The sequence below is a fragment of the Cyprinodon variegatus genome, unplaced genomic scaffold, assembly GCF_000732505.1.
Source record: "Cyprinodon variegatus isolate N-32 unplaced genomic scaffold, C_variegatus-1.0 Scaffold1122, whole genome shotgun sequence".
Taxonomy (NCBI): Eukaryota; Metazoa; Chordata; class Actinopteri; order Cyprinodontiformes; family Cyprinodontidae; genus Cyprinodon; species Cyprinodon variegatus.
The window spans coordinates 109,080-122,588 of record NW_015151575.1 but is presented as its reverse complement, the minus strand read 5'-3'; the positions used below and the strand labels follow the sequence as shown (position 1 = coordinate 122,588).

The window sequence follows — 13,509 nt, the reverse complement described above, 5'->3', positions numbered from 1 at the left end:
GGTGCTTTTAAAAGCACCGTTTTTCATTTGTTTATTTTTTTAACTCTTCACTATAATGTTATTCTTATACATTTTTCTAAGGTCCACATTTGTGTGTCCAAATTTTTTATAATATTTTTGCTGCTGTTAACACCAGAATTTTCCCATTGTGGGACAATAAAGGGATTTTCTATTCTATTCTGTTCTAGAAAACATGCTCCCACAAAGAGCTCTGACTCATCTAAGTAGCAGCTTTTGCAGTTTTTAACAAAGTTTCTTTGTCACACTTAAATTCTTGTTTGGAGCATTAGGTGCCAAAAACTTGCTTTAAAACAGATATTGTCATTCAAGGTCAAAAGCTCAGTAATGGTTGCTGGTCGCACAGCAGCAGCTGTTTCACCTACAGGGGTTAAAAAAAAAAAACAATCAATATCATTTATACAGAACCCCGACTCTGCTCGTCCTTCAAAACTTTTCCTTTCTCCTTCCAATAAACTTGTCATTATCATAGAGTGGGGTCATTTGGAAATCTGCTACCATGGCAGGTCTTGCACTTTCCATTTCAGCAGATAGACCCAGATGTTTTTTTTAGGTGGTGTTTCTGTAGTAGTTAGAGGTGTACACTCCAAACCCTATTAAGAAGTAGAAGAAGCAGTAGAAGAAGCCACCTATTCAGAATACGTCTCTGACTTTTTAAAAGGCTTTTGATTTGATATTAGCCAGACTGCTGACACCATTGATAAAGTTGGCTGTTGAGCATGGATTTAATGGATAATTATCAAATTATTATGATTATCCAAGTCAAAACTGATTTTTAAAACGGTAAATATCAGAAGGGCCCAAAGATTTAAAGTTAGAGTTATTTAAACTTGGCAGAGCTTCACTTTTATACTGACCAAACTTTGCCATCAGCTGGAATATTAACCTTTATTTCAGAAGAAAATCACATTGAGCTGGTTGCTAAAACACTGTAGATCTGTATCATTGCAAATGAGATGTGAAAACACAATTTCTCATTAAAGTTAATACATCAGAGCGTATAGCTCTATCTCCTTTTCAGACCATATTCTTTATCAGACTTAGACTGAGCTAGTCTCTATTGCTTTTGCTATTTGCATTTTTCTGCATTTTTCTAAAATACTACATTAATAAAGGCCTGTTTTCATGTCAGTTGTTGATTATTTGGCTTGTTGTAAATTTGAGTGTTTAAATGTGGAAAAGGTGTCAAAAGAAGTTCTACTTCTTTATAAGGACTTTATATTTGGCTTCAAATATGTAGAATTTATTTGTCACCTGACCAATAGTTTCTCCCCATCATTATTATAAAAGTAAAAAAAAAAAAAAAACATATTTTTTTGGGATAACCAAGTTTTTTTTCTTCTTTAAAATGGATCGTAGGAATTCTGCATATGAAAAAAAAAAAGGGATTTTAAAGATGCAATTTTTTAAAGGTCAGTGGGGGCGGAGCATGCATAAAATAGCAGTTGAATTAAGTTTAGTTTTAATGAAACATTTTAAAGTCCTTTGGTTAAAATACTGATATAATGTTTAGAATTGAAATAAAACAAATACTTGGAGTAGGATACTGATTGTTCATGGCCTCTGAAGTCTGAAATATCCCTGTGAGACCTCCATGAAATGTTTAACTTGTTAAAAAGGTTTTAGGTGTGAGTAAAGCTACTGTTCTTTGTAAAAAAAAAAAAAAAAAAGAAAAGAAAATTAAATTAAAATTTTCCAAGTTTGAAACAATTCGCTTCCCATTCAGGAAGCTTTTTCAATTCAGAATGTCAGGAATAGCGTTGAGTTCGAGATTTTATACGTTAGCCCAACAAAACCTTGTTTATGGTTTAAAAAAAACATGCAAATTGAAACAGCATCCAGGGGATTGTTTTAATTTTCTTTTTTTTTAATGACTATGACCTGGATGGCTGAGAATCTTCACCAGCATACTGTTCTTTGGTTTCATGGAATAATATTTCTTATAATAATAATTTTAAAGTTATTATTTTTTAGGAGTATCAGCACCAGCTCTTGATTTTACATTTTATCTTACATCTTTGCTAAGCATATTTTTTTTTATCATGACTGGAAACATTTCTAGATTTCTTTTTTCTTCTATCTTCTTTAGTTAGAGAAACTGAAGTGTACAGCTGTGCTTTTCAGACTTAAGTAAAGTTTAAGCTACTCTACCCACCTCTTGTTGCAATAGGATGGCTTCTATTACTATACTAAAGTATTTTAGTTGTAATAAAAACCTGAAAACTGGTTTTGAACATTTTCAATCATTTATATGCATTACATTTAAATGACATAATTATTATTATAATTCGGATAATATTGTTACTTTTATTTTGGAGGGGGTTTCACCTTTCTTTATGAGAACAAAGCATTTTTTTTTACATTGTTCTAAGAACAAAATGTCACTTGGTCACTTCTTGTTTTATTCAGGCATTTTATTTTCAGGAACACGCAGGAAAACCTAAACCCAGAGGACGAGGTGGACGAATTCTTGGGCAGGGCCATCGACGCGCGCAGCATCGACCGCCTACGCTCCGAACACGTCAAAAAGTTCCTGCTCACCTTCAGAGAACCCGACCTGGAAAAAAAGGTTAGGCCACACAAACGGTGCCAGAAAATCAGCAAATAAGTGGTTGTGACAGGCCGTCCGCAGTGTACAAAGAGCTTTCTCCTTTCTGTCCCTGAAGGAAAGAAAAACACAGAAGCTGCAGTTTTTCTTTGAAATTATTAGGCTTAAAGTCAAAGGAGGAAACCTGCTTTAGACATTGAAGGACATGTTTTTTCCACATGATTTAAGTTTAGTTTAAGGTTCATCTTCAACAATTCAATCTGATGTATTACAAATTCTGCTGTTGTCTGGGCCATGCTCACATGGTGGTTCTAAGTGTCATTTCAATAATAAATAAAAAACTCTTTTATTTCATTTGGTTTGGCCTTAGACACATATAGAACTACTGACCATTTTTCTATCAATATCTACTATTAGTCAGCAGGCATCACAAAACGTATTAGTAAAAGCGTAAACATTATAATAAATAAAAATAAAAATCTAATTTTATATCAAAGTTTCTCTTCCCTCTTCTCAGTACTCCAAACAGGTGGACACCAGGTTCGGTGCATATGTGGCCTGCGCCACCCTCGTCTTTTTCTTCATCTGCTTCATCCAGATCGTCATTGTGCCAACGTGAGTCACTCCTCTGGCATGCTTTGATAGTACCTGACGAATGTGAGCTCGGGTTCTGCATGTTTGCACAGGTGATCAAGAATACTAAAGGAAAGTGTAAAAGAAAAAAATAGTTGAAAATGTTGTCCCTTTTCAAAATATTCCAGCTTTTTTTTAAATTGTCATTAGACTGTCACAAGTACAGAGCAATAAAATGAACTCTCTGTATGTAACCCATCCTCTTGGGGGGCAGTGGGCTGCCATTATGCGGCGCCCGAGGAGCAGTGTGGGATTAAGGGTCTTGCTCAGGAACCCACAGTGGCAGTCTGTGGGAGTGGGGGTTTTACTCAGAACCTCAGGATTCCAAGCTCTATGCCCCTTAAGAAAAAACAGAATATGCACTAAGTAATTGGTTGGATCTTTTTTTTTTTCATGAATTTCTGCATCATTGTGGCATGGCATGGATGTGATCATCCTGTGGTTTTGTTGGTTGCTATGATAAAAGCCTTTAGGGGGCATGCACCAGTGTCTCTCACCTTCCTCTTGACGATACTCCACATATTCTCTTTAGTTTTCAGATCCGACCATTATGCTAAATAATGAATCACAGAATCACCACTAAACCTACCACTGGTACCTCTGGCAGTGTGGACCGGTACAAAGTCCCTCTGGAAAAAGAAAAATCAGTATCTCCATAAAGCTAACCAGCAGAGAAAAATGATAAAGTTCATAAAAATGTTGTGGCAGCTGACAGCATTGAAGTTTGACTTGATGAAACACACAGGACCAAAACCAGTAGATGCTGGTCAGTGCCCTCTCCATATTGTCTTTCTACTCCTCATTCAGATTCTAGAGCCTTAATTTTCAGATGCATTAAAAGGTTACATAAAAAGAGGACTTTTGCACATCTTTTGAAAAAAAAAAAAAGTTCTGTTTTATTCTCCTCGGCCAAAATATGACGCTGCCGTTATTTTAGAACCCCAGCCACTCTACATGTTTATCTCAAAGCTGGCTGTTATTCTTGTAGCATGTAGTTTTTTTTCCCATCTACATTTTCTCCTTCCTCCCAATTTTCCCTCAATATTTGATACTTTTTCTATTTCTTTCCTTACATCCTAACATTCTGAGAAACTATGTTTCAGGTTTTCTTTAGCAGCAACCATTATCATCCAAAGGACGAAAACATATGTAACTTCTAAAGTTAATTACTGAAATGAATCCATGTTTAAATGATGTTGAATCGTTTTTATTGAGAGCACAGAATCATAAAACTCTTTTCTACACAGTTAGTCTCGTTTGATGAAAATATAAGGAATCATTTACTGAAGTTGGACATTTTGTGCATCAGGCTAAACCTAAAAACAGAAAGTTGCATCTTATCAGCAGTAGGAATTTAAGGTATCCAGTAGGGAAAAAAAGGATAACGGCTAATAAAGAGATAAAAAACTGTAAATTAATTCCTGTTTCTTTTTTTTTTAGTTCTGATCTGATGATTGGCTTCTTCATCACCTGCTTTATCATCCTCACTGGCGTGATGTTCATCTCAGCTGTTTACGGCTGTTTTGGGGTAAGATTTGTTTGGACATCCTGATCAATCTAACAGTTGTGAACAGAGAATAAAATGTAGCCCCCTCTATTAGCTCATTATAAAACTTTGTTCATCCAATCTTAAAAATCTGTAACTTGAATTTTATGTTATATTTCTAACTACATACAGTATTATTGCTTTTTATGTAGCTCTTTTTTGCTGTATTTTTCACTTAAGTTCCTGCTCTAAGTTAGAGTCCAGTGTCAGATAGTGTTGGTTTCTATTACTTTCAGAGGGGTTTAAAAAAAAAAAATCCACTGGTCTTGGTTTCCAAGTTTGAAGATGTTTGACTTTTTGGCTTTTTCAATTCAAAATGTGATGACTATGACCTGGATGAGTGAGAATCTTCACCGGCATATTGATAAAGAGTCATTGTTATGATGGTTTAATTGGTCCTGGAATTTAGATCTGCTTAATATACAGTAAAAGGAGTCTGTGTAAGACATCTTTATGATGTCTATTATGTCCTGAAGTTAGAGTTTGTAAGGTCTGATTCTGATAAGATTAGAGGGGAAAGAACAAGCTAATTGAACTTTTCATTTTTCTAAAAGTTTCTCTGTTTGAAATAAGACACTTGATCATACCATCAGACCTGTTCTGTGAGTTCTGGTAGTTATCAGTTGCGCTCCTCTCAGTGGTTACTTTTTAATGTACCCCGAGCTTCAACCGAGTTGGGAAAAACTGCATTCCCCTACTCTGCACCTTGGGGATGGAATAACCTCCAGAAAGAGCTCAAATTAGAAACTCTCGTGTCCATTAATGAATTTAAAGCAACCATGAAGAATGTAGTGATGGAGATATGTGCTTGTTTTTCATGAGATGCTCAATGTGTTTTAACATACTGCTCTGATTTTATTATAAAAAATGTAATATGTTGTAAATATGTATGAACTTTCTGTGGTTTGGCTGCTACCTTGGCCAAGTCTGTCTTGAAAAAGAGATTCTGAATCTCAATGGGACTTCCTGGTTAAATACAGGTTAAATAAAAAAATAAATAAATAAAATAAAAAATAGCATTTAAAGTCCTACAGAGGACTGAATATTACAGCATTTATAATCTTGCTTCTATTCTCGTTCCATTGCTGCTTATTCATGCATTCATCTTTAGTGGAATTGATTACTGAAATGGTGTCCTCACAGATCTGCCTAAAAGGTGGATCAAACAGCTGCAGCTGATCCAGAATGTTGCTGCCTGCATCCTCACTAGAGCTGAGAATTGCACTGGCTCCTTCTGTTAGTCTATGAATCACTGAAGTGCTTAGCATCAAAATACATTACTGACTCGTTTTTAGTATTTAGTATATTTAGGATTATCTGTTCAGACCCCTTCTGGCTTAAATCCCCTCTGGATATTCAGAACCAAATATGGGAAATTGGCTTTTAGTTCTAATGCTCTACGAATCACAAATAAACTCCCACAAACTGTAAGTCCACTTCAACTCTTAAGTTGCTTTAAATAAAGTAAAAAAAATTGTTTAGAGTTGCCTTTGACTGACTTATCTAAATATGAGTCCAAAGTGTCTTTCTTTTGTTTTATCAACCATTTTTATCTTTAATATAATAATGTAATTTTTCAAGTTCCCTTTATGCCACTAACAACCCATTCCCATGAGTTTTTTTTCTCTCTCACTTCATTCCCCTGTGCTTATTTTGTTTCATCTACAGTGAAGGCATAAGCGAATTCTCCCTATAAAGTTAAAAGCCAATTACTGCAGGAGCATGTTGTTGGATTAATCTTTGTTGTTGGATTAATCTTTGTTTTTGGATTAAGCATTTGTGCCATCACACGCAACACGTTCTTCTTTTAATCCAGTTTATTATATTTTTCCCCAGATCTTCCCAGTTCCTCTGCAGACTCTTTCCAAAAGTATTGTTCAGTCCAGAATTAACAGCACCTTAGTTGGGGTCTTTACCATCATCGTCGTCTTCCTATCTGCTTTCATTAACATTGTAAGTTGCCAACAATGATGCTTACGGATTTGTTGATGACGTAATTTTTACACAGTTAAATAGCTGAGTGTTAATTAGCTGAGTCCACTCACTAATCATTGATTTGGTTCAGTTCACTTGCAGCAGTCACAGCCTGCGGAGCTGCATCCAGTCAGAGCTCAACATCAGCCAGGACCTTGTGAATGCCTGCCATGCTTTCCTACTAAACTACAACCTGGACACACAACACGGCTCCTGTGTGGATGATGCCCTCATCTGCAGCTTCCCTGAGGTGCTCATCAATCCGAGGATATGTGTTTGTGGGTGGGTGGGTATGTGGGTGTGTTTTACCTACAATGTGGAGGAAGTATTTTGCAAAATAAATATCCTACATGTGGGGATTTGCAGATACATTCAACTGGTCCCCATAGGGTAAAGTTGTGTCCTTTGAGTTGTGGTTAGTGTTAGTCTGTGTGTGGGTGGAGGGTTTCTGATATGGGCAACATGAGGGAAAACCTTTTTATCCCTCAGCTGTTCTCAGAATCAGTTTCATGTCAAAGTGGCCCTGTGTTTACTCTGCAACATGGAAGCAAAACTAGTGCTAACGGGGAAAACACTTCTAAGCCTTGCTAGTAGGACTGTTGCTACTTATGCACCACTTGTTTCATGCAGCTTCAGGTGCAAAAACCACCACTGTTCATTCATTGAGATTTTCTATACAATAATCTGACAGAAAAAAGTGTAACAGGAGGTTATAGGTTTGTATATAACTCACAATACAACTAAAGATGAAAAATTATTACATTCAATGAAGCACCATTACTCCAACTACCATGTCCCTTTGTTCCAAAAAAAGAAAATTAAAAACAATCCACTGGACTTTGTTTCCAATAAGATGTTTCGCTTCCCATCCAGGAAGCTTTTTCAATTAAAAATGTCAGAAATAGCGCAGAGTTTACCTAAGCAATTTCTCATACTCACGCATTATTCCGAGGGTGTCTTTCCCAATATTGAGTGCAATATGCCGGTGAAGATTAAGGTCATCCAGGTTATAGTCATGACTTTGACCTGGATGACTGAGAATCTTCACCAACATGTCCCTTTATTTATTCTTCAGGAGAATGTTATTCATATTTTGTTTAATTACAGCTATAAACTTCAGAATTTTATTAGGATTCTATATGATAAATCAATAAAAGTTCAGGGTTCTTTGCCAGGTACTGCAATTTTTACGAACGTCTACACCAGTACCTCGCTCTAATTGCATATGCAGGCTTTCCAAGTAATTTATGGAGCCCTGTCTGCATATTATATATTATTTCTGTGTTTGACCATGATTTTTGGTCTATTTGTTAGTAAAGTGAATCATGTTTTGATAATTATTATAACAAGATTATGTAACCAGAGGTATAATGTTTTGCATATATGCAATCCGTATAAACGGAAGTAATGGGATAAAAGCAAATGTATTGTCTAGCGGAGCCTTTTTTTTTTTAAGGCCAGACTTTTGGCCTACAGTCCACCCAGTTCTTTACCCCAGAAGCGATCAGCAGTGATGACAACATCCTCTTAAAGAGATGGTTTTCAGATATTACTAAACTTCACCTCTTTTTATTGTAATCCAAGTAGAGATTAATGCATTTTCTTTGCACCATGTTTTTTTTCTCCCACACTGTTCACATATGATCACTCCTGCACTTTAAGTAATGGGAATGTCATGAAAGCTGTAGAAAATGAAATTTTGTTTTGTATATGCAGAGTGTATACAGAACGACAATAAAAGTTGTCTAAGTCTAAAGATCTACAAAAATCAGTTCAGAGACTCTTTCCAGATAAACACAGAAAGAAAAAAGTGCAGGGATGTTCGCTTCCTAATGTAACATCGGTAGAGTGATGCGTTACTACACTGTGTATTATCTGACAGATTGTGTAAATGTCACATATTTAATCTAGGTGACTTTAGCCTGGTTACAGATATCCTATTTATAAACCCGGTCCTTAGAAAGAGTAATTGTGTGAGACATTGTGTCTCCTTTAGCTGCACGTTATCTTTTCGTAATGGCTTTTCTCCAGCCTTGTTAAGGCCTGAGGTCATTTAATTGTACGCCAAATGAAGATGACTATTTTTGCACTAAGAAAAGGGATCCTACAGCATTTTGTGCTATAATCCTATTGATATTATAGGGAGATCAAAAAATATTAGGATTTGTATCTTATAGCCAGCAGTGGCTGTAGGCTAAATTTACGAGGGGCCATAATTTTCCATGGAGGCACAGAACAAAGAATAACAAAGGGAAACAAACAAAAAAAAACTGTTTCAGACCCTTGATCTAACAGATGACTATGATCTGATATTTATTATTTAAGTGAATTGTTAAGGTGAAATAGGGAAACACTAGATATAGTCTCTACTTTAAGCTCATGTCATCCTAAGAAATTGATTTAACATCACTGCAAAAACTGATATAAGTAAAAATTGTCTTTAAATAGGTCTTTTTGGACTTTTTTCCATGCAGCTTAATGAGATAATCTCCCTAAGTAATGAGTATACTTCACCTGATAATAAGATATGCACCATATCTTATAATGTAGTATGGTTCACTCAAAATAAGTTAATAGAGTTGTTTTTGTTCTTCTTTTAAAAGTTAATCATCCTATAAAATAGCCATAATACAATAGTTTAGATCAAATCCTATTTATGGTAAAGAATATGGAGACGTGATATTTTATATAAAAAATAAACATTTATTTCGATTATCTGTGGATAAATCCTCTCTTTCTCTGTGTCCTCCTCAGTACTTCACATCCTGTGTGCTTCTGAGTCTGCTGGCCTGCTCCGTCTTCCTCCAGATCAGCAGCATCGGGAAACTCTTCCTCATGCTCTTCATCGAGCTGCTCTACCTTCTCATAATGGAGGTGCCTAAAGTAAGCCTGTTTGACAACCAGGACCTGCTGGTAATAGCAAACGCCATAAACTACACGTGAGTGTTACCGTCACCTCTGTCCAACGCTTGAACCTTAGTGTGGACCCGTCCTGACCGCTGATCAGCTCCTCTCTGTTTCTCTCCTCACAGCAAACCAGATAACAGTACAAGGTGAGATAGTCGGATGTCCTCATTGCTCCATCATCTGTTAAACCGGCAGCGTCGTTACCTCACTAATGAATCTAATGATGACCCCCTGGCAACAGATGCTTGTGCTAACGAGCCCAGATTTATAGGACAGCTTGTTTGTGTCGGATTCCTCCTTGGAGCGTATTCTAAATGTTGGGTAACACCTGTATCTCTGGATTGTTCTGCTGATTCTTACACCAGCCTGCCTGTTTGTTCCTCCAGCTGCGTCGTTGACAACAAGGTTCCTCTGAAGATCATGACCCCAGTGGTGATCACAGTCTTCGTCCTCGCCCTTTACCTTCACGCCCAGCAGGTGGAGTCAACAGCCAGGCTCGACTTCCTCTGGAAGCTGCAGGTCAGTCTGAGCTGCTGCCTGGACTGCCAGGAATCTGGTTTTCCTGCCGGTTCCTTTAGGAACAGGGGAGTTAAACTGATTCAGGAAAGGGCCATGTGGCTGAACCAGTTTGATCTGCTCTAGAAGATTCAGTTTGTAACTTCTAGTAAAAAAGAAAAAAACTTAGCATAGGGCTTTGGTTGGATATTTTAGAAGCTGAAGTAGCTGTGAAGCTTTTTTTCTAAATTGTCGTTTAGTTATAAAACACCTACTGGTATATCCTACTGTTCCAATACATTCTATACATTTAATCGTAGTTACAAAATTTCAGTTGATTATTCAAATTTGGTGCGAGTAAATCCAGTTTATTGCACCAAGTCGGTAATTTTTTTATGCTTTATATCAAAGCATGTGAACTGAGCGCTGCTCAATTCCCGCTTCCCGCTCAATCATTCGCTCTGCCGCTCAAAGTTGCGCCAGGACGCTCCGCTCAAAATCCGCTCCACGCTCACCTTAATTTTCCTGCCGCTTCGGCGAAATCGCTCCACACTCGCTCAGATTTTCAGAAGAAGGCATTTTCTGACATTTCTCCTTCATGTAATTATGCCAGGGCCCTGAGACACACAGCGTTTGATTTAATCATGTGACCGATACACGTGTATTGTCTTATTTAACTAGCTGTTAAATTATCGCACTGTTTTCCAGCTGTGAACGTAACACCTCGCTATTTAGGTGTTATTTGTCCAAAAAAATCACACTGAAATCAAATAAATGTTATTTTACAAATTTTATATTCCAACATTTTTAATTGACGTAAGCGGAGCGAAATCCTCGCTCCGGCCTTTGAATTGAAAACCACTCTGCGCTCCACCATATTTCTTCCACTCCGCCTCGCTCACCTGCTCTGCTTCATATTGAAGATGCATTTTGCAGCCGTACAGACACTGGCTAAATGTTAGAAGCCATTTGCTGCAACCTACTGGTGATTGTAGACAGAGCGGAAAAACAAAACTACTTAAATCACCGATCTATGAGTATCCTCTTTGTTAAAGAGAAACATATAAAGAAAATGGCAGCAGAAGCTATTTTGGGGAAATGGCTAACCATGATACGATATAAATCTTTTTGTCAATCACTTCAATTTAGTTCAGTTTATCTATATGGCGCCAATTCAGAACACATGTCATCTCAAGGCACTTTACAGTTCATCAGATCATACAGTCAAAATGATTAAAAAATTTCTATCTAAGGAAAACCAGTTGATTGCATTGACTCAAATGCAATCCCTCACACTAAGCATGCTTGTAGCGACAGTGGAGAGGAAAACTACCTTTTAACATGAAAAAACCTTCAGCAGAACCAGGCTCACTGAGCGGCCGTCTGCCGAGGCCGACTGGGGTTCAAGGAGACAGAAGCAGAGATGCATCACATTTCCTGAGATGGAGATTTTTCTTTGAAATCTGACAACAGTTCATATATAAAAATGCAAATTTTTTAATTCCTAAAAGAAGCGCAATCTTGAAAGATTTTCACTAAGAATAAGAAACTCCTTTTAAATGGTAAAATCAAAGTTGTTATGCCTTCTTGTGATGTATTAAAAAAGAAGCCAATTTACAACAAACATGTTAAGGCACTTTAAAAAACAAAGGTTTAGTTTATTATGTGTATGCACTAATTAAAAGTCAGTTATATCTGTTCTAATTGAATCCTGTTTACATTGCAGTTCAATTAAATTCAGCTCATAATGTCAGTTGAAAATGGATATCCACATTGTAGCACCTTACATATAACTAAAACATTTATACTAATTTGTGTGTGAAAATGATCTGGAGGTGCATCAGTATAATACGGTATTAGTGCTAATTTTGTTTATTTTATCTAAAACCATATGTTTGTGAAGTTGTATCCATTTAAAATTAAGCCTGTAGTGTAATGAGTGAAACAGGAAAGCTTTGCTCCCTCGACTTTAAACTCTCATCTGGAAATGACCTCCAGGCCACCGAGGAGAAGGAGGAGATGGAGGAGCTGCAGGCCTACAATCGGCGTCTGCTCCACAACATCCTGCCCAAAGACGTGGCCGCTCACTTCCTGCAGCGCGAGCGGCGCAACGATGAGCTCTACTACCAGTCCTGCGAGTGTGTGGCCGTCATGTTTGCTTCCATTAGTAACTTCTCAGAGTTTTACGTGGAGCTGGAGGCAAACAACGAAGGGGTGGAGTGTCTTCGGCTGCTCAACGAGATCATTGCAGACTTTGATGAGGTGAGCATGAATGTTATCAGGATCTGAGTCTACCTAATGGTTTTCCAGCTGCATAAAGTCACACCAAGTTCCAATGTAATTGATCAGCTGGCTTCACAGCATGTCCATCTGAATTTTTTTTATATTTATTTTATTGTGACATTGGAATAGTGTCAACTTCAGACTTTCCTGCTCTTGATAGATCATCAGTGAGGACCAGTTCCGGCAGCTGGAGAAGATAAAGACAATCGGCTCCACTTACATGGCAGCTTCTGGTCTCAATGACTCCACATACGACAAGGCTGGGCGCTCGCACATTCGCGCAATGGCCGACTACGCCATGAGGATGATGGACCAGATGAAATATATCAATGAACACTCCTTTAACAACTTTAAAATGAAAATAGGTTTGTATAAAACCGTTGTAACGGCAGACAGGAGCCTCATATTTTCCACTGTTGTCTGCCATTGCTGTTCTAGCCCAACCAATCCACTTTGACCCACAATGAATCATGGCAAATGGAAGCATGGTGGATGATTTTAGAGGAGGGTGTCTGTTAAATTCAAATATCTACCAGGTTAGTTACAGTTTTCAAATCAATTAACTTTAATGATATTGCACCAATACTCAAAACATGTCATCTCAATGCACTGTACAGAGACAATTCAACCAGATCATACAGTCAGACTGGTTCAGAATATTCTATCTAAGGAAAACCAGTTGATTGCATTGACCTGCCTTACCGGGCAGTGGGGTGAAGCATTCCGTCACCGGGTCAGGTTTGGTCGCTCCGTCCCCAGCTGGCTCTGGACCCGGACCAGCCCTGTAGCTGAGTGCTCGGTTTGAATGCCCGGTCCGATCCAGTCAGCGGCCCAGCAGTCTTCGGTAAAATGCTCAGAGCAAATGAACAGCTGAGCATCAAACTTTGCAGGGATCTTCTGATAGACAAAAATAATCCATGCCTGTCGAGTCTTTGGATCCTTGGGAAGGCTTGTGAAAATTTCCCCTTTCTCCGTGCAGCCTGGAACACTGCATTTACGCCTGTGGTTCTGACTGCCTGCTTTGTTATTGTAGAAGTAAACCCAACTGTAGGATAAACAGCTAAACTGGTGTCTTACATCTACCTCTATTCATGCTCTTGGGCCA

General features: G+C 37.7%; 1 protein-coding gene across 2 annotated transcripts in view; it reads left to right on the top strand.

Moving 5' to 3' along the window:
* The window catches only part of adcy5 (adenylate cyclase 5), a 111,682-nt gene that overhangs the window by 95,004 nt on the left and 3,169 nt on the right, over positions 1–13,509 (top strand). The window contains exons 10-19 of one of the 2 annotated variants that reach the window (XM_015400590.1): positions 2,428–2,587; positions 3,084–3,181; positions 4,640–4,727; positions 6,582–6,698; positions 6,811–6,969; positions 9,474–9,658; positions 9,752–9,772; positions 10,013–10,145; positions 12,120–12,383; positions 12,565–12,769. In XM_015400590.1, the coding sequence (XP_015256076.1) occupies positions 2,428–2,587; positions 3,084–3,181; positions 4,640–4,727; positions 6,582–6,698; positions 6,811–6,969; positions 9,474–9,658; positions 9,752–9,772; positions 10,013–10,145; positions 12,120–12,383; positions 12,565–12,769 (1,430 nt within the window). The remainder of the gene's footprint in view (positions 1–2,427; positions 2,588–3,083; positions 3,182–4,639; positions 4,728–6,581; positions 6,699–6,810; positions 6,970–9,473; positions 9,659–9,751; positions 9,773–10,012; positions 10,146–12,119; positions 12,384–12,564; positions 12,770–13,509) is intronic. The other variant, XM_015400591.1, reaches the window with a different exon arrangement.